This window comes from Lathamus discolor, chromosome 3 (genome assembly GCF_037157495.1).
Source record: "Lathamus discolor isolate bLatDis1 chromosome 3, bLatDis1.hap1, whole genome shotgun sequence".
Classification (NCBI taxonomy): domain Eukaryota; kingdom Metazoa; phylum Chordata; class Aves; order Psittaciformes; family Psittacidae; genus Lathamus; species Lathamus discolor.
Window position 1 is genome coordinate 55,242,494 of NC_088886.1, and position 21,003 is coordinate 55,263,496.

The window sequence follows — 21,003 nt, forward strand, 5'->3', positions numbered from 1 at the left end:
CTGACAAAACCAATTCTCAAGGTTGTATTTTGCTTATATATTTCACTCATGAAAAGCCATGAAGGATGTAGATTTATACTGCCAAACTACGACACTTGCTATGGAAATGGTAAGACCTGAGAAGACAGTTAACTGCTAAATGATGTTTTTATGTACTTGCTATGCAGATTAGAGTGCAATGTAAGGCTTAGCTTAAAATTTAGTGCCTTGCTCTCAAAACTTTCATTTTCCGTGAAAAATCAAAATAGAGAAACTTATTTTTAGAGTTTTATAGAGTTTAACTGTCACTCTATAGAAATTAAAGTTGGGCAAGCACAAGCGACAACCTAAAAGGGCCGATGCTTTGCAGAAAAGTAGACCTGCCTTCAGAGCATCAGAAACATAGTAGTATTGATTGCTCTATTATTACTCATTGATGCTCAAGGGGGCTGGCAGACAGTATAGCAACAATCAGGAGGTAACAAGTGCTCTGACAATTTTCACTGGTTTTGTTACACAATGCAACACCTGAAAGTCACTTAGTGTTTATTATGTGATGTGCCAACCACTATCGATTTACACACCATAAATACTGAACACGTGCTGTGGAATAACGTTTCATGCTGCATTAACACTACAGTTCTTCCTTAAAGCTCTCAGAACAAACTCATTTTCGGTGCCATACTGTCACTAGCTTTGGAAAACTGGACATGTAATTAATAGGAGGATGAATGCCTTCTGGAATGCCGATGAGCCGCAGTCCTGGGTGGATATGCCCGAGCCGTGGGACGCTCGCAGCTTGTTGCCATGTGGGAAGCATGAAAACATGGATTTCACAAGTACGCATCCAAGTGCTTCACAATACTCCAGGCAAAAGCAGGATAACATTACTGAGGAAGACTATGGCACCCTGGAAGTGCCGAGCTGCGTGTAGCCCACTGCTGTTGCCGCACAACACCCTTTGCTCTCACACAGCGCTTCCAAACCGTTTGCAAACGCAAACGCGCAGCTGCCTCGCAACGGTGCGGCCTCCGGGCGCTGCCCTTCGCTAACGCCTGCCCCGCAGCGGCCTCACAGAACAAACTCAACCTCTCCGGAGGCGTGTAGTACGCAGGAGCGCCCGCCGCGGGCGGCTCCCCGCACGCAGCCGCGCTATGCTTTCCGCTTACGGGCTCTCCCGTGCCACCCGCAGGCCGCCGCAGCGGCTCACCGTGTCCCGGGCGGCAATGCCCCGTCCACGGACGGACGGCCGCGGCCCGGGGCGGCACAGTACAGGCCACCGCCGCACGGACCCTTCGCTGCGACCGCAGCCCTGCCATATCCCCCGCGCATGCTCGGCAGCGGCGCCGTCACCCCCTCACGCTGCGCGCGTCGCCGGGATCCGGAAGCGGCGGAAGCGGGTACGGGAGTGGGGCGCAGAGGCGATCAGCGGCCGAGGGAGGCCCGCGGAGCGCTCGGCGCCGCGCAGGTGCGTGAGGCCGGCCCGCCGGGGCCTTGCGGGGAGGAGGGGGAGCGATCGCGGGGGAACGAGGTGGGGGGGCATTATTTGTCCCGCTCGCCAGGGGCGGCGGGGCGGGGGACATTCGCGGCCGTCGTCATGCGGGGAGCGGGTGCGGGGCGCCCCCTGTGCCCCCGAGCTCGGTGTCGTAGGGCCCCGCTCGGGGCGGACCTGCCGGCGACGGACAAAGGCAACGTGCTGGGGTGGTAGGGCTGGAGTCCTGGAATGCCGTCCGCGGACTTGACAGTTGGTGGTGACAGGCGCGGCAGAGGGCCGCGCCGGCGCGTCTCCGGGCTGGCTCCGGGGGACGGGCACCCGGCGGATAAAGCAGAAGAGCTGTCGGGGTGTGTTGGGGTTAAACGGTAAGCGAGTGCGCTTCGGGGTAATAATGACAACAGTGGACGCCCATTCCGGCGTATTTCACGGACTGCATGTGTCTAGGGAGTGAAACCAGCCCAAGCCGCCTCTTTAGATCTAATAATAGGCAGTGTCGGCTCACTTGGTCTGGAATGGGAAGTGATGAGATTTTGGTAATTTAATAAAAGCTTAAGGTATGCAGGGTAGATAAAACCAAGAGTAAAGTATAGAAAGTGGTAATAGAAAAAGAAGCTATTGTTCGATGTTTAGAGTAATTTGTATCGTAATTCTTTTGCAGATTATGAAATTACTGTTACGTATTATCTCGAGGTCTGGAGCAGAGCCAAGTCTTCACAAGAGTTTCTTGCCCATCACCTATGAAGCTCCTGATTTTGAAGCTGCACTTCTGCAATGAAGAAAAGGAGACGGCTCGCTGCAAATCTAAATGAAAAGGTTCACCTTGGCCATGAGAAAGACACTTCAGAGCAGATTCTTGTAGTAGACTGTGCACAGAAAATTGTCTCAAAGGCTGCAGAAATAGCCCCTGCAGATCAGGTTGAATCTTCCAAAGAACTTTCGCCATCACCAGAGCAAAGAAAGCTCCTAAGCTCATTGCAGTATAACAAAAATCTACTGAAATACTTAAATGACGATAGACAGAAACGTCCATCATTTTGTGATTTACTCATTATTGTAGAAGGGAAAGAATTCAGTGCTCACAAAGTTGTAGTGGCTGTCGGGAGTAGTTATTTTCATGCCTGTTTGAGTAAAAATCCAAGCACTGATGTTGTCACGTTAGATCATGTAACTCATTCTGTCTTCCAGCATTTGCTTGAGTTTCTCTACACCTCAGAGTTTTTTGTGTATAAAAATGAAATCCCCTTAGTGCTGGAAGCAGCAAAATTTTTAGATATCATAGATGCAGTGAAGCTGCTAAATAACGAAAGTGTTTCTAACATACAGACTGATGTGGTAACTGATGTGCCTACACCAGTAGAAACACTCAATGAACTGACAGGTAAACTATCAAACAGTCATCAGTGCACTTTTTGTGGTCGAAGTTTCTGCTACAAGAAGTCCTTAGAAAATCATTTGGCTAAAGCCCACAGATCCTTTTCACTGGAAAGAAAGCATGGGTTAAAAATGGTTGAGAAGGCCAGCCTTTCCACTAGGTGTTCCACGAGAAACCGCAAATACACAGCTAAACCTGATAACAGTGACAATGAAAGCGATGATGCCTCTGACAGCAATTTTGAAAAAGTCAGTTCTGACAAGGAAACATCTGATAGAAGTGAATTTGAAGACAGTGAAAGTGAATGCAATGCTGATGAAGAGGGACAGGAAGAGGAAATGTCAGGTGAAGATTCAGACTCTGAAGAACAAAGTGAAAAAGAACAGAATGATGCTGAAGAGGGTTCTGAGGCAGTTGAATCAATGGGAAATATTCCTGAAGGCTTAGCTCCAGTCATTATTCAAACCAGCAGCAAAAAACTACTGCAGTGTCCCAAGTGTGCCAAAAAATTTGATCGAATAGGTAAGAGCAAGATAGGTGAATGGTGGTGCTATTTGTATGGGAATTAAACTGAGCTGTTTCTCTGTCCTAGAGAGTGAAGATCAGAATTTCTGAATCACTGATCCAGTATGCTGCTGGTTTTTGTAAGTGTATTAGGTTGTTACATCTATGGTACTAAACAGTTTCAATAAATGAACTGAGTGCATCAGTTAAAAAATCTGCAAATACTAAATTTATTTCTCTTTCACAGCTCTGGATTCCAGCTGTTAGTGTGGCATGTAAGAACAGCCTTGAAAAAGGAGGGAAACACAGCAAGATATTAAGTCTGCAGAAATTTCTTGAATGAAGTCCGAGACCTTTACAGCCAAATTAATTTTAAGTAACAAAGCTGTCATTGTTGCTGTAATATAGCAGCACCATTGTCAAAACAGCCTGAAATTCTTCCATTCTATATGATGTGTAGACGCTTTGGACTCAGTCACTGACTTTTAGCTTCATTTTTCTTGTCTGTGGTTAGCACCAAGTAATACTTTGTCAGCTTAATCTGTTGTGTTAGGATTGTTAAATGTTACAGTCAAATCTAGACATATAGTTACTTGGGATATCAGAAGAGTAAAAATTCCTTCGTGACATGTCCAATGCTTTCCTGTCATCTTTTCCCACATTAAAAGTAGATCACTACCGTATTCCAGAATTTTTGTGTACTTTCAGCTGGAATAAATGTTTAATTATGGTCATGTAAGGTATTGACTTCCTTTCAGTTATGGGAATTAGGAAAGAAACAGTTTCTCATACTGTTAGGCATTTTTTGGTGTTATTAGGTACACTGTGTCTTTCATAATTTTGAAATTTTAGGAGTTTAGGAGTACAGATGGGGCTAATGTGTGTTATAATTCCTGCTTATACACAGTGTATTTATCTTGCTGAGGTGAAGTGAATTTTCCAGGGTCACAAATTATATCGTAGAAGTTATTTAACACTAAAAATGTGGGATTTAACTGTTCCTGTAATGCCATATCTTAAAATAACATAGGAATTTTGTGAACTTGATATTTTAATATTGAAAGGTTACTATGCAGAAATAAAAGGCTTGTGAGTAAAGTTGTGATGGTTCAATTTGGTTCTGCATGCATTGGAAGCCTTTTCCTCTTTGCATAACTTAGAATTCTTAGAATTCTAGCTTTGTGTTCAAAAAATACATACAACAAGTGAAAGTGACACAAAGTATTTCCCTATAAGCTTGTATTACAGTAGACTATTGATTTTTATCTTAAATTATAAGCTATAGTACTTTTTTTTCCTCCCATAACTCCTAGAACTATAGTGCATATTCTACAGAGAGAAAAGTTATGTAGTACAAAGCAGGGACACTGCTACTGATTTGAGGTAGGTAGATCCTTGGTTTAGGACGGATTTCTGTCCTCAGGAAAAAAATGGCAAACAGAAGAGGAAATATAAGCAGTGTGGAAGAAATGAGAGTAGTATTTTATTTATGGTAATATCTTGGTTGCGAAATGTGTAGATCATTTGCAAGGATCTGTATCATACATTTGGTGTTTTATTTGAAAATACTTTTGAAAATAACCAGTTTGTTGCAAGGCTGTTTCCTGTTCTGAAAAGGTACTCAATAACTCGGTACCTAATGAGAGTAGTGTAACTTTCGGTTCTTAAGAACACAGTATGCTGTAGGGTTGAAGGAGGGGGATTGGTAACCTTCACACAGATTTAACAGTAATACAGAGTTCTTTTTATTTTGTTTATCAAACACGTATGTTATCACTGTGTTGTTTTCAGCGTTGTAAACCAGTATAAATCTTCAGATGTGTGCGGAAGATACTTGACCACATTTGAGAGAGAGGCTATAGAACAAACCCCAAATGTGTATATTATAGGTGATAACTTTTACTATTTTACTAATGGATTTTTTGTTGTCGTTGTACAGGCAAATATGAGAGCCATACACGTGTACACACAGGTGAGAAGCCTTTTGAGTGTGATATATGTCACCAGCGCTATTCAACAAAGTCCAACCTGACAGTGCACAGAAAGAAGCACTCCAGTGATACTGACTTTCATAAAAAGGAGCATAAATGTCCCTACTGTAATAAGCTGCATGCAAGCAAAAAGACTTTAGCAAAGCACGTGAAGAGGCAAGTATGAGCAAATTTGTCTTGCATTTCTGAAGAATCTTTTTGAGTTTAAAAGTGAAGAGAAATATATGTATGCACACAGCATGTTCTGCATTATTTCTGTAACTTTCTTTAAATAAGTACCTTTTGAAAAGACATGGGATTAGTGTTATCAACTAACCTGCCATGAGGAGTGTGTAGGGACTGAATAAATGGCACTAATGGTTCTGTGGGAGTTCTGTCGTAGGTTTTTACTATTAATTTTAGAATTCTCTGATTAGCTAATACAGTGAGTCAGAATACAAGTCTTAATATTTATCTGTGTTGCTTTTAATTTGGAGGAAGGAAAAAAAGTACCTTCTTTGGTTTTAAATGTTGATGCTATACTATTGATGATAATAGGTGGATAAACCATTTCCATGCAGATTCCTTTAGGTGAATAATTTGTTTATGGCAGGTGTAATTATAAGGCATTATTATTTACATACTGCTGTTTTTCCTTTTTCTTTGCAAATATCCGTAAAGCATTATAATTGAAACTGTCCTCTTACCAATTGTCATATGAGTATCTACAGGAATCTGTAGTCACCACTGCTTTCCTTGTGCCTTTAGAATCCTTTATCAGTATTCTGTTCTGTGGTTTGGTGATCACTTTCCTAACACATGAAGTTTAGAAATGGATATTTAGTATTTGGGTGATCTTCATCTTTGAAAGTTACAGCTACTTTCAGCTTCTGTCTTTCTCCTAGGTTTCATCCAGAGAATGTAGAAGAATTTCTGTCTATCAAAAAGACAAAGAGTGAAGGTTGGAAATGTGATGTAAGTAATACTTCAGTACTTTTGTGTTGCTGTTTTTTCATATAGATACTATGTTTTGTGACTTGAATATTTTAGTGAAAATACAGTATGTGTTTCTGTGAAATCTCAGCTGTGTAAATAGTGGTATAAAATTCCTCTTTATGTGCTGATTTAATGGCTGAACTTTATCTGTATGTACAGCTTGTCACTGGGTAAATAATAGCAAATTGAATTACAAAATAGTTGAAAGCAGTCTGTTTTAATGCGATCAGTTAATACTGTTGTTATATTACATCAATTTGCAGATGATTAGACTTCGAGTGTTATGAATACTTAAAAAAAAAAGAGTGTTTGCTCTCCCGTTAATTATGCACATCAAACACTGACCATAATATATACTGTTTTGGAAGACTCACTGGTGAGGAAAATACATATGAAAAACCTTTTCATTTACCTGCATATGTGCCTCAACAGAGTTGTAAATTTGTACTAAATTTACCTCTAGTTGTAAAATAGTAGAAGCCTTTCCTTGATTTTCCTCAGGAGAGGTATATGTGTGAAACTATATCTACTGTAAAAAGGAGTTTGTAGAACTTTGGTTCTCCCTGTGCTGCCAGGGCAGCTGTTTTGTTTGTGCAAACTGCTATATGCCCCTGTATGCCTGTAATATTAGGTGCTGTAACATAATTATTAACCTTGCTTTGTTTGTGAACTCTCACTTATAAACATATAGTAGGCGGCTGGGAGACACCAACTGTAGGAATTTATAGTGTTCATTCTGCTGGTGATGGTACCATAGCTGAATGTATTATCTTACATCAATGACCAGACAGTGTTATCTTCCAAATGAAGTTACACTGTGTAAGCATATTATCTATCCTGTTTGTTACTAGATAAGAAATGTTTTTATAGTGGGAATCAATCTTGAGACATTAATGATGTTTGTTTCTTGGAAGGTACTTTTACCAGATGAATGTTTTAGTAAACTCCACTTTGGGATTTGGTTGTTGGGTTTTGTTAAGTTTATGTTAGCTAGATTTTTTCAAGATGCGAGCTGCTGCTCTTGTACTGCTCATGTGCATTGAAAATGGGCTTGAACTGAAAGCAGGGGTAGGATTTTAGCTTTTATAGCAGCTGGAGAATGAACAGAACCCTTAGGAACTGTGACTTTTTTTTCAGGTTGTTTAGTATGTTCTGAGGGCTGAGGTGCTACAGATGTAAGCTGCAGGATTTCTTCAGGTTGTTGGTTTATGCTGTAGTCCATGTGTGAACACCAGGATTTGGTGACCATACTTTTATCCTTTAGGAATATGAGCAAATTCACAGAAACAGTAGAGTATTAATAGTAAAGAAAAGCAAGAAGGCCATTATACTTTTTACAGGTATGGGATTTCCTTACACTTATATTTAACATTAAAGAGTTTTTAAACAAATAAACCTGTTCCTTCTGATTTCCTGAGACTATAAGTGTTATCCAGGTGTGCTCTGAGAAACTGATTGCACAATTTAATCTATGGGAGTTAGGTAAGTACTGAATTCAGCAATTACAAACAATGGCAACAGTTTCAAGGTGAAATCAGTGAGTGAGCCCTGTGTTGATTTATGTTAGAGCATAGGGCCCTGATGTTAAATTATAATACCTAGTTTAAATACCTAAATTTGAGCTGTGGCTTCAATTCTGTAATTGAACTGCATGCTTACTTTAATTACTCTACTAGCAATTCTTCTACATCTAGGTTTTGATTCTTCTGAAAACAGTACTAAAAAGCTCACATAATTTTAACATTGTGAAAGTTCTATATCTTTAAAATATATTTTGAATTATATTTCTTTGTTGGTGTTGGCATTTTCTCTTTAATATATGCTGTCAGAGAATTTCCCAGAGGAAATAAAGGAGCAGGTATGACTCTAGTTCTTCAGGAGGTTATACCACAACAGCTGAGCTGTTCCATATCCAAAACCAATCCAAAGCTACTTGATTTTTTCAGTTGCAAAAATTTTCTGCAAAGTTACTGTGTTGAAACGCCATAGGAAACAGTCTGGTAAGTGCTGGAGTCAGTAGAAAGAAGGGGGGGTGGAACTTGTAACTGTATGCAAGAGTTGCCAGTAGTTTGATTTAGGCTGCCATGGGTTGGCATACTAATATATGTAGTGCAATCCACTAGAGTTTATGCAGAACACAGACTTTTTATGTTGACTGCAAGACTTTAAAAGTGGGTATAGAGTGTGTATTTGAAGAATGTTTAATTTTACGTTGCTGCATAGAGCAGATGAACTAAACTGTTAAGTTTATGAATAGGAATATAATCTGGTTATAACTGATGTATCTTTGACAAATTGTATTATTTTAGATTTGTAAGAAGTCTTTCACTCGAAGACCTCATTTAGAAGAGCATATGATCCTTCACTCTCAGGATAAACCTTTTAAGTGTACCTACTGTGAAGAGCATTTTAAGTCCCGATTTGCAAGACTGAAACATCAAGAAAAATTCCATCTCGGTATAGAAACATCCTTCTGACATGTAAACAATAGATTTAAAGTAAAACCTTCCTCTACCATTGTATTTCCTGATCAGTCTGGTTTCTACCCAGCCTCCTTTTCCAGTTTTGTGGGGGAGTTGGGTTGTTGGTTTTGTTTGGCTTTTGGTTATTTTTTTGGGGGGTGAGGGATTTGTTAGTTGATTTTTTTACTGTTCAGCTGTCTTTAAAAAGGCATTATATTGTGCCTGAATAAATGCAGAGAGTTTTTTGGGGAAGAAGGATTAAGGTTAGTTTTGTTTAAAACCTTTTTGTATTAAATTGGTTCTCAGCTAAGTCAGATTCTTCCTGAAGTTTTCCGAAGACCTTTTTATTTCCTTGAGAAGTATTCTGAAGATGTCTTTATTACTATTAATTATTTCTGCCGGGTAGGAACTAGATTGGTGATAGTAATAGGAATTAATTTTTTCAAACAGTCTAAGTGAACTGAATTACTTTTGACTATTCTAAATTTTTGCTTTACAGTCATGAAATTTGCTAAAATACTGGGTATTAGAAATAACTTCTGGGCAGAAGGTGCACAGTCTAATTAAAGTATGCTGACTGTACTAAACATTGGTAATTTGTTAAACGAAACTTTTGCTGTGTAAATTGATGAGGGTTTTCACAAGTCTGTACATCTTGTTTGGTTTAACTGACAGTTAATAATGCTGTGCCTGTCTGTTTCCTTGTAGGGCCTTTTCCTTGTGATATTTGTGGCCGCCAGTTTAATGATACAGGAAATTTGAAACGCCATGTAGAGTGTACTCATGGAGGAAAGAGAAAATGGACATGTTTCATCTGTGGAAAATCTGTTAGGGAACGGTAAGGAGTTGCATGACTACTTGAACTTGAGCAGAACAGAGTAATATTTATAGAGTGCTTTAATTCTGAATATGTTTTAGCTTTGAATTTTTAACTTAATATAGTAGCCCTCTGAAATGGTCTCATTTAAAAGGTAGCGCCAGAGCCGCAGGTGGCATGTGATTTTCTGGTGACCTCTAAAATTGAAGATGACACCTGTATGTAATTAGTTGTAAGGCAGAACTGTATTAAAAAAGTATTACCTCTAATTCACTTTGGGTTCCTGTGTTGTGCAAGAACATCTTGCCATACATATTTTGGTAAATAAACTGATGAGGACAGGAAGATCAGGAACACTGAATGACTAAGAATGGCAAGAATGACTAAGAAATTGGACTTCGACTGACATGGTTTCATGGAAGATGGGATAACACTGTACAACCTTTGCTGCTGCTTCTCTAAATGGATGAAATAAATTTTAGTACTTTGAAAAGTTGAAGCTCTAAAAGTTGGCTCATAAATTCTAGTATGTAGAAAAGGCATAGGAAAGCTGTAGAAATACGAAATATGTATGTATTAAAAGGAAATGCACAAATGCAATAATGAAATAGTAAACAAGGAAGCTGTGAAGCACAGATAGTCTTTCAGTTGTATAAAGATCATTTATGTTATGTAAGGTAAAAATATTGCTCTTTTTAGAAAAGATAATTTAGATAATTTCTTTTTTTCGTGCAGCATAAAAAGAATTTTGAAAAAAAACCCAGAGTGAGCCCTGAAGGAGATTGAAGAATTTTCTCTCTTGTTTTGTTCACATATTTACCAGCTGTGTGTGCAGTAAATGTTATTGCCTGATTCCTTTGCTTGAGGGGAATTTTTATCTGCATGTGCTTTTTTTTAACGTCCACGATCTAGATTTCCTTCAAGTCTGATTTTCAAGCTCTGGCTTAGATATACATGCAGAAACAAGAAAATTCTTACGTAGAAAACACTGTCAAACTTGATGTTTTCTCCAGTTTATGCTGGGACAATATTTTATTTCTTTGCTTATATTGTTTCCAGACCCTGCAGGTTCAGTAAATAGTATATAGTGCTTTTGAGTGTATGTGTCTATGCGTGTATCTGAATAAATTGATGCAGTTATTTGTGATCCCTCAGAGTTAAAGAAATTCAGAAGAAATCTAAAGTGGTAGTGACATTACTTAAAATTGTATTTTACTGCCTTTGTTAAACAGAACAACTTTGAAAGAACATCTGAGAATTCACAGTGGAGAGAAGCCTCATCTTTGCAGTATTTGCGGACAGAGTTTTCGTCATGGAAGCTCTTACAGGTACAGAATTTTATTATATAAGCTTCTAAACTGTCTCACGTATTTGGTGATACATACGCGTTCATGTTACCAACATAATTCTTCAAAATGCGTGTGTTTTGATTTATGCCCACGCTGAGAGCACTAGTAAATGCTTTAAACATGCTTAAATATTGAAAAGATATTAATCTGTGAGAAGTCATTTACTTTTTCGATACTTTAGTGGTTTAAACACAAACAGAATCCCATACAAATCTTGTGTCAGAGTTGACTTTTTAGCACATCTAAAACTTTTGCATCTTTGTTATTCAAAGAGAAAATAAACAAAGGACTAAAATATCCTACTAAGTTAACACATACGAGAGTTTAGCTCTGTTCACTGTTGCTTTCTAAGAGCAGTTTAAGCATACCTCATCTGAAGGTTATTTCCTGTTATTTATGTGAAGCACTAAAGAGTATGTTTTCTGGTATTTTGCATTGAAACAGCAGTAGATTATGTTAAAAATATTGCATTTTATGATTATATTTATGACTGTAAATATACAGACTTCATCTAAGAGTCCACCATGATGACAAGAGATACGAATGTGAAGAATGTGGGAAAACATTTATTCGGCATGATCATCTGACAAAACACAAAAAAATACACTCAGGTAGGCATTTTCTTTGAAAATTGGTTTTGAAATGACTATTTCAAAATAAGACCAAATAAGAAATTACGGATTTTTTTCTTTCAGTACATGCAATGGTTTAGATCTGATAAAAGTTCTTAACTGTTTTTAAGGTCTACTAATGTAGGGTTAATCTTACATATGTTTTCAAGGTTTGAAAGCAAAGTGTTTCCTCCATGTTAACATAGAAAGCTGAGGGACAGTCAAAAACATGTAACAGTAAATTGCTTTAAAAATAAGAATAATAAAAGCAAAAGTGAAAAAGGAGGATTTTTTTTAATGAGTCCAGATTTCTTTTTTTTAATAGCAATTGTGTGAAACATTATTATCACAACACAGAAGAAGCTGTCACATTCTCTGACAAAGTTTGTACACTGATCACTTTAAGAATTTAAAGAGGTGTTTCTGAAGTCTATTATGGGGAAGAAGGAGGGAAGGAAGGTGATGGGAGTCAACCCTGAGAACAGCCAGATGGGGATGATCAGGAGGAAGAAAAAAATCTGCTGCACTGACAGCAGAAAGGTTATCAAATGTATAGGAAAAGTGAAGATTCAGTAGGGACTTTTTCAGACCAGGATCCAAAGGGAGGGAGGCCTTCTAGGAGGCAAAATACTTTCTAGGCAGCATGAAAATATGAAAGTGATCAGAGTCTAAACTTCCTGAGCCTTTATTTTGAAGGACAGCTTCTTTTTTTTCATGTTTGAAATCATAATGTCTGCTATAAAATAAAGAAATCTTTGAAAACTCAAGTACAAAGAAAAAAAAAATCCTCTTTTCTACTCTATTTGCTTTTCCCCCCTCTAGAAAGTTACATTCTTTGACTGTCCACACTCCTACTACTTACATGAGAAGAAATACTCTGCCACTTTATGGAAGATCTCAAGATGACTAAAAAGAACCAAGATACTTTTAAACAGCAGCCTAAAAGAAAAAGGTAACTATGTAAATCAGGATAATTAAAAAGATAAATACTGTGATGTAATTTTTAGTACTAAAACTAGTACTAAAATAATTGGTATCTTTAAATAAGCCTCTATTTTTAGAGACTCTCAATTATTGAAGATACCACAGTTCGGGTCACAATGCATAGAGTAGATTCCTAGCCATTCACTTGTACCTCTCATGCAGTAGGTGTTTGGGGAAGTGTCTTAACTCAGGAATGTGAATTTCATTGTAGAAATGACTAACGGTCGCTACTAGTCATCTATAACAAGTGGTAAAAGTCTTTACTCTGGTAGAAGCAACCTACTTCCTGAATTTTTTCTTTTATGTTCTTCTCTGAGTAAGGTGTGGAAGAGCTTGATTGGTTGAACTTTGTGAACATGGATCTGCTGTTTTACGATTACAGTTCCAGAAGATTTAATCAAAATTTATTGCATTTTGCCTATATAGGTGAGAAAGCACATCAGTGTGAAGAATGTGGAAAATGTTTTGGCCGTAGAGATCACCTTACTGTTCATTATAAAAGTGTTCATCTGGGAGAAAAAGTTTGGCAAAAGTAAGTGTGAGGTTTTTAAAGGTGTGTAAATACTTCAGTACTGTAACTGATTTGGTTGGGACAGGACTTGCATGTTCATGCAGAATTCTGTCAGTCTGTGTCTTTGTCATGCCTGTTACCTGAGTCTTGATAGAGCTGAAGTGGATGTCAGAAAAATACCTTCACAGTTTAATCAAGATGTTTTCATACAAATATCACAATTAGGTACATAAAACAGTAAAAAAGAATCAAATTTTCATCTGTCAATTAGCTGTCTCAGTGTGGTTCTAAATTGATGGTTTGCTGTAATATTGTCATTGCAGACTAGTTAAGACTGAAATATTGGACATCATTTAAATACTGGGAGAACTATCGCACACTTAGGTATTTTAGAAGCTGATAGAAGATTAGGGACTCTGAAAGTAGGTAAAAACTTTGAAACCTAAATTATGTCTATAAATTGAATATGCAGTAGGGTTTTTAAATTTCTGAGCTCCAAAAATAACTGTTTTGGAGATTTCAAATAAACTGAGACCTAGTTGTTTTCCAAATGATGTTTTAACTGCTTGTGTTTGTGTTGAAAGAACAGTACGTTGTCTGCTTATTCTGCTTGATTTTTCTTAGTAGCTAGTAGCCTACAAGATCCCTAGTACTTTATTTATGGCAAAAGTCTGTCAAAGCGAAAGCCACTTGTGGATGTTGGGCAGAACCTGTTACTTAAGGACATTTTGCATATCGGAAAAGAAGTTTTAGTGGCTTTTGCTTTTTAATACTAAGTTTCAGTCTCAGCATAGAATAAGATTGAATATTGAAGAGTCTCATTGGCCTTACTGGTACACAAGTGCCAGGAAGTGTGAACGTAAGTGTGGAAATTTGGAAACTTTGATATCCAGCTATTTTGCAGTTAAAGATTTCAGAAAGGAGTGTGCATATAGCTTTATTGTTTGTTGGTTTAAAAAAAATGAAAATCTAACATGAAATGTCTTTTTTTTTCTTTAAAGATATAAAGCAACATTTCACCAGTGTGAAGTCTGTAAGAAAGTTTTTAAAGGGAAATCAAGTTTGGAAATGCATTTTAGGACACATTCAGGTAAAAATAAAATAAACCCCAACAAAGCAACAAACCATGTAGGAATGTATTTTTATGCATCAACACTGGTTGAATTATTTTATTATGGCTGTTGAGCATTCAGGGCAAGAGTAGCATGAAGAAGCAAGACTTCTTAATCTTTCTGATAAGTTCATCATTCTACCTTCTGAATGTATCAGTTAAAACGTTGATAATCCTCAACGCAGGTTTGCAGTGTGCTCTGTGCACCTCTTTTTTTGAGTTTACTGGTATATATTTCACCAAATTTACCCAGACCATCTAACTATTTTTGTGGTCCAGAGAATACAACATTTCAAGTGGTAATGTAAACAAGGATTAGAAATCTCTTTGGGAATTTTTATGTCCTTATCTGTTTGACTTTGATTTTCCTGCCTTATGTTTAGGAAAATCATTGTCTTTTTGAAATATATAGAAAAACAAATTGCTCTCATTTAGTAGCAGTATCATAACAGTTTAAAGATTTTATTTGGTTTATATTCTGATTATCTTTGAGTGTACCTAACAGAAATCCCACATATTGAGAGAATTCTATGTAAGGAGAAGGATATGCTAATATAACTTCTAAACATACATGTAATGGCTCCCCTGATTCCAAAATTGATGCTAAACGTATGCTCTTTCTTTTCAGTAAAATTGCTTTATGCTGGGTCTCTGTGCCAAAATCCATGTATGTATTTGTAAATTTATGTGTGACATGGTGTTCCTCAGAATAACTAATTCTTACTTCTCTGCCTTTACAGGCGAGAAACCCTACAAATGTCAAATCTGTAATCAGTCTTTTAGAATTAAGAAGACATTAACAAAACACATGGTTATTCATTCAGATGCTCGACCTTTTAATTGCCAACACTGCCATGCAACATTTAAACGGAAAGACAAGCTGAAGTATCATATTGATCATGTTCACGGATCAAAGGCTGCAGAAGAGGCATTGACATCTTCTTCAGAGGAAAAGCTAGTCTCCTTACCAGTGCAGTACACCTCTGATGACAAAGCTTACCAAACTGAGGCTAAACAATATGAGGAACACTCCAAAGCATATCAGTCGGAAGCCAAAACTTTGCTACAGAATGTACCTACAGAAGTATGTGTGCCTGTGACTCTGGTACCAGTTCAGATGTCTGATCCGCAAGCTGATCTAGTACAGCATACTACTCAGTCACATGGCATTCTTCCCCCACAACCTGAGCAGACAGATTATCAACGAGCAACAGATCTGTCATTTCTAGAGAAATACACTCTTACTCCACAGCCTGCAAATATTGTTCATCCTGTAAGGCCTGAGCAAATGTTGGATCCTAGAGACCAGTCATATCTTGGAACTTTACTGGGCCTAGATACAGCTCCTACTGTACAGAATATGTCAAACAATGAGCATTCATGATCAGACCATAACATTCCACCTAATTTACTAAGCCATTAGCCAACAGAAGGCTGATATGGCAATTAAGATTTATATTTTATATTTTATTTGGACTCATGAGTCTTCTGCATAGTTTTGGAAAACCAGGTTTGTTTACATGATATTTGAACATTAAGGCACATTTTGATGCATACCGAAAGAGTGTTTTTTGTGATTTTAAGAGTTTTTAAAAATCTTATAGATGGTCTTCTAAAAACTGTGTTCTGAAATATCTTTAAGCATAGTGGCTGAAAAATGTAATCACATATCTGGCTATTAATTTAAAAAAATGCTTGCCTTTCTGCATCTCACTTTGAGTTAATGTTTCAAGTGTAATAGAAAGTATTCTGAAAGGATAAGGACTGTATCAAGTTCCTTAGGGGTTGTAAGGGCAGGCAGGGATATAAACCGCAAACTTTGTCTTATGTTTCACACAGAAATTAAAATATAATTTTACTTGAACCCTCAGGCATTTTTGGAGGGTTTTAAAATCTGCTGGATTCTGGAACCCAGCCAGTGGATACAGAAACTCGCTTCTTCTGAAAAGTGATTCAAATATTTTATGCAGACACTAAACGGGGTGTTTGGTGATCCCCCTGAGTATAATTAGGCTGCCTAAATTTGGCCTCTTAAGTCTTCCTTGAGCTCTGTATGTTGAATAATGTGGGAAGATCTAGACAATTACATTGTCTTATTTTCTACAGTTAGACCTATATAATTTTAATACACATTTTTTCATGCTTTTTAACCTAGTTTGTCTTCCAAAGTGTGCCCCACACTCTAACTTTGAAATAAATGGGGGTTTTTGCAAGGTCATTTTAAGCTATGAACAGTCGAAAAGGATTGGCATGGTTTATTCTTGTGAGAATGTAAGTTATGCCAGGGTCCCACATTAGCATGCTTATTTTCAGGTTATCTGTGATGGAGAAGAAATTTTGAAGACTGTTATTTCCAGAACAGTACTCAACCTCTATTGGAAAAAAAGAAGGAAATAATCAGTACTTATAAATCTCTTGTGACTTACTAATGAATTGTTTTGTTTCTCACTTTCTTGTACAGTGTTTATAAAACAAAGTCAAGCTCTTGAGAGTATTTTATGTCTTTAATTATTTTTAGCTTTTTCTTTACTAGGCATAAGGGTTTTGTTTTGCTTTGGGTTTGGTTTTGTTTTTTTTCCAAAGGAATCATTTTGAACTACAGGTCTAGTGTAATTCATGGTGAAATGTAGTTTAATTTAACCTCATCAAGCTTTCTATTTTAAGCTTATTTTAAAAATAATTATTCAGTGTTTGTTTGGTGAATATTACGCCAAAGAAAATACCTGAAGTAATCTTATCATCTTCATTATTCCTCACAAGGATTATATATTAAGGAAAAAATTTCCCCAGGTTTTCCTGTTCTTAAATTATTATCTTAAAGAAACTTTAAAATGGGAAACTGGGCTTATGTCTATTACTGTAACTGTTAAATTTATCCAATGACCTGAGCACAAGCAATCTGTGGTGAAAAGCTGTTTTATCATCACAGTTCTATAAACTCTTAAGTGGCATGGATCATTTTAAATCCTATTCAAGTACTTTGGTGTTAATTCTGTTAATCCCAATCTACTTCAGTTTTGAGCAGTTTGCAGGAGAGGGGCCAGAGCTGCCTGAATGTTCGTATTTTGAAGCTTGTACCGTAATGGATTCTTAACCTAAACACACCAAAGATTTCTGTTAGCTGTTAAATAGTGGCAGAGTTACAGAATTTTAAGTGTTATTGATATTTAAATAGGACTTAGCCAAAGAAGCACAATAGAAGTCCTAAACTTTAAAAGTTCAGTTTCTAAAACAGGACTACGTATGTTTAACTGTTCTGTGTTTGTATCTCTAAAGTAAAATTTAGAGCTGTGCTCTGGGAATGTTCGAACTGACATGCTGTAAATATATCTGGTAGGAAGCCGAATTCTAGCAAATACACAGCAATAATGAGGCCATTGAATGCCACCTCCTGAAAGGACACTATCAAGTACTACCGTTTCTGCTATAAGTCCACCTTCAGCCTGTTTCAAAATAAAACTGTTTCTGTCATCCTTACACTCCATGGCTTGAAAATGGGTATTTTATGTGTAGTTTTCAAGTCAACATGTATGTATTGTATTCATATAAATGCTTCTGGACATGAAACATGCCTTCCAGCATTTGTAATTGTATTGTTAAAAATAACCCTACATCAGTGGTGTCAGTGCAGTTGTCAGACTAAAAAGCCTGTCTTTGTTATTTCTTGTTTTTTCTGTCCTACAGTAGGAAAAAAGTATTGTAGGATTTTGGCAAAACAGTGACATAAAAGTAGTTGGTAACAAAAGTTTTCTTTTTAAAATCCAGTCTGTTCAGAAGGCACTCTAGGAAAATACTAAAATGGAGTTTGGAGCATGTTTACTTGATAATGTCCTTTAAAAAATTCTTTCATTATTGTGCCTTTTATATATATCCTGAAAAATAGCTTTTTTCTCTAGTTCAGTTGATTATTTGGAAAACATTAATGGTCAATATTTTCCAAAGGGCTTCATGTTTTTGGGTGCCCAACAAGAAACAGACCATAAAAGGACTCATTTTCCAGAAACCAAGTGCTATCTTTGCTGTTAGGGTGACCAGAATAACTAGTAATTCCTGGAAAAAATGACCTACTGGTTCTTTAGCGTTGTTTTGTTTGCAGATAACCCTACTAGTTAGTGTTTTTACCTGCTGGTCAGGCTGGATCATTGCCAGTTGACAGTGAAAGAAAATAGGAAAGCTTATGTGCTAGATACATAGTTTTTATTTTTTTAATATCATAAGCTGTAATTCTTATGGCTTTGCATCTATTTAAAATTCATATATGAACAAAGTACATTTTCATGGACTGGTACTTCATTTGGTAGGTGGAAGTAGCTGGTCTCTGCTTGACAGAGGACAGTTCCTCTTTGGAGGACTGAGGTGAAGGGCAGAGATCTGCACCTCACAGCTACATGGGTCAAAACTCTGTAGGTGTCTGGTACCTTCATTTTAATATGTATGTGTACTCATTCAAGAGTGCATGTCCTATATTGAGCATGGAGGGTGCTTTTATGATAAAGGCTATGTTTTATCTGGCAGTCACTGACTCAGTTGACCATTTGTTGCCAAAGAAGGAAGAAGCAGGTCTCTCTTAAAAATGTCTTTAAAGAGTGATCAGTGAGTGGCACATTGCAGAAAGTTGGTCTTTTCTACCAGCTGACCTCTGGGGGGAAGAGTGGATTCTGTGTTGGTATCTAAACTGCTACCTTGTTCTGAGAACTTATTGCACTTGTTCTGTTTAAAAATTGAATTCTGTATTTTTTGCTAAACAAAATTAAATGGATTTTATGTTCAGTTTATTTATTTATATTGGAATTTCCTTTTTGAGCACTGACACTTTTCCTACAGAAGTATGGCTCTCACAGGCTCTTTTTTCTGCTGAATATCGGTAATTGTAACGGTGATGATACATCTTCTGTAAAGCTGTGGTTTCCTTAAAAATAGAGTGCTACTTTAGTCTGGATTGTAATTCGGGTAGTTATTTTTTAAAGATGGGTCTTACCAGAACACAATGACAAAAAACCTGTCGGTATCATCAAAGAGCTAGGCCTAGTTCCCTAGTGATGAATGTGAAAGAGCATCCAGAACGCTGAAGAATGCTTCAAAGGAATCACCGCATGACGTGCTTGACTGAACATGAAATGTGTTACGGAGTGCTAAGGAATAAATGACCCTCAAGTTTTAAAATCTGAAATGATTTCTGTGTAGAGGTTAATGAATGTAGAGTTATGAATGGATTCTAAGAAGTATGTAGTAGATTACTGTTTTAAGGGAAAACAACCTGTTCAAAATGAGTGAAATGCTTCTATATTGAGCATACCTGTGTAACTAATCCAGGTTGCGTGTTTTCCACCTGACTGAAGCTGAAGGGAAATAGAATGTGTTTATCTGTAGGTCCTTGTGACTGCTGCCACATGCCATCTTTTTGTACTTCTTCTCACGGTGCTTTGGTTGTTTCCATCATATGCATTAAGTATGATACTGGCAGCATATAATGCAGGGCAGTCACTTTGCTTAAGCCCGGAAGGGTCTTTTTCCATGGTTCCTGAGAAATGTTTTGGTTTAAAAAGATTTGATGGATTAAAGGTATCCCCCCATAACCATTTTGATTGTGTTCAAATGTCAGCCCTTTTATATGAAAGAATAAGGTGAAATAAACTCAATATTTTGTCACTGGTATGTAAGATAATGTGTTTGTGATCTATATAGGTTGATATTTTAGATGGAAGTCTTTAAGTCAAGTTGTCTTTTTCGGGCTAATTCTTTGCTGTAAGGAAAAGTTAGGAAGTGTACTGTAACTGTAGAAGTACTCAGTCCTATGTGTAATTTTGTTTGTTATGGTAAAGTAAAGTTCCTTTGTCTTAACACTGCTCGCTTCACAGGATTTCTTGCAGGGGTGCTTGCACTAGGTTTTGGTTTCTCTCCAGGGCCCCTTTTTATTTTAATAGCATGGAAATGCAGCGTTGTGTGTGTCTTTCAGCTTTAAAGCTCACGAAAGATAAACAAATGGGTTTTGTTTTGGTTTTTTTTTTTTCCATTAAGTTTGTGTGCATCTCATTCTACTTAAAAATATTTTGTAAATTAAATTTATTTAGAAAAATATTTGGCTTTGTTTGATTTTTTTAAACTGTATGGGAAGAGCTTTTTAGCATGATTATATTATTATTAATCTTGCATCTATTTCGCTGTCACCATCATTTCATTGTGAAGCGTAGCTCCCGCTCCGCAGGTCCGACCACACGGCGGCGCCTCGCTCCTGCTAGGTCGGGTCGTTTAAATAAAACGCCCGACGCTCATTGGCGGAACAGCGAGGGGTGGGGCAAGGCAGGGCGGTCTGGCGCGGGGATTGGCGGGGGCGCCGCGTTTGAACAGGCTGGTGGAGGCACGGCGGTTGGCGCTGTGGCGGAGCGTGTTGTGGCGGATCGCTGGCTGCGGGACGAGCGGGAGCAGACCCCGCTGCGGGGTTCCGCCCCGGCTATGGCAGCGGGCTTCTTCTCCGGAGCGGCGGTGTGGGAGCTGAGTGCTGCTGCCAACCCTAGGCAGCGGCGGCGCTGGGCCACGCGGGGTGATGAGGAGGACGTGGATGAAGTCCCCGCTGTGCTGGTCCTGAGCCACTTCTCCCGGCCGCCGTTCCTCAGCTTCGGCAGCCTGCGTGTCGGCGCCTCCCGCACGCTCCTCCTGGGCATCGACAACCCCAACGCAGAGGACACCGAGGTGGTCGTCGACCGCTTCCCGGCTTCTGACAAGGGCTTCAGCATCGAGCATCGCCGCTTCTTCGTGCAGGTACCGGGAGGGGCGCGGGGCTGCGGCAGCGAGGACTGTGGGCTGCGTGACACCCGAGGGGGCCTGGCACGCTGCTGGGCGGT

The 21,003-nt window shown here is 38.2% G+C and overlaps 2 protein-coding genes across 4 annotated transcripts in view; both read left to right on the forward strand.

The window, feature by feature from the left end:
- The first annotated feature begins 1,103 nt into the window (after positions 1-1,103).
- ZBTB41 (zinc finger and BTB domain containing 41) lies at positions 1,104-20,239 on the forward strand. Of its 2 annotated transcripts, none has more exons than XM_065675315.1 (11): positions 1,104-1,447; positions 2,133-3,368; positions 5,290-5,497; positions 6,226-6,295; positions 8,626-8,773; positions 9,487-9,616; positions 10,828-10,923; positions 11,449-11,555; positions 12,966-13,071; positions 14,052-14,140; positions 14,902-20,239. In XM_065675315.1, the coding sequence occupies exons 2-11, from the start codon at positions 2,246-2,248 to the stop codon at positions 15,543-15,545; spliced, it is 2,721 nt and encodes a 906-aa protein (XP_065531387.1). In that variant the 5' UTR covers positions 1,104-1,447; positions 2,133-2,245; the 3' UTR covers positions 15,546-20,239. The 2 variants fall into 2 exon arrangements, with proteins under 2 accessions (XP_065531387.1, XP_065531388.1); XM_065675316.1 differs by having other exon boundaries at positions 1,104-1,379.
- A 308-nt stretch (positions 20,240-20,547) lies between these two features.
- ASPM (assembly factor for spindle microtubules) overlaps positions 20,548-21,003 on the forward strand; it is a 30,077-nt gene continuing 29,621 nt past the window's right edge. For both annotated transcript variants that reach the window (XM_065675317.1, XM_065675318.1), the window contains exon 1: positions 20,548-20,920. In XM_065675317.1, coding sequence (XP_065531389.1) covers positions 20,615-20,920 — 306 coding nt within the window. In that variant the 5' untranslated portion in view covers positions 20,548-20,614. The remainder of the gene's footprint in view (positions 20,921-21,003) is intronic.

What these genes read in the sequence shown, in the direction of transcription:
- ZBTB41 (XM_065675315.1), top strand. Translation starts at nt 2,246, where the DNA reads ATGAAGAAAAGGAGACGGCTCGCTGCAAATCTAAATGAAAAGGTTCAC. An exon ending in TCAAGAAAAATTCCATCTCG is followed by an intron (nt 8,774 to 9,486) that starts GTATAGAAACAT and finishes GTTTCCTTGTAG; the next exon opens with GGCCTTTTCCTTGTGATATT. An exon ending in GGAGAAAAAGTTTGGCAAAA is followed by an intron (nt 13,072 to 14,051) that starts GTAAGTGTGAGG and finishes TTTTCTTTAAAG; the next exon opens with ATATAAAGCAACATTTCACC.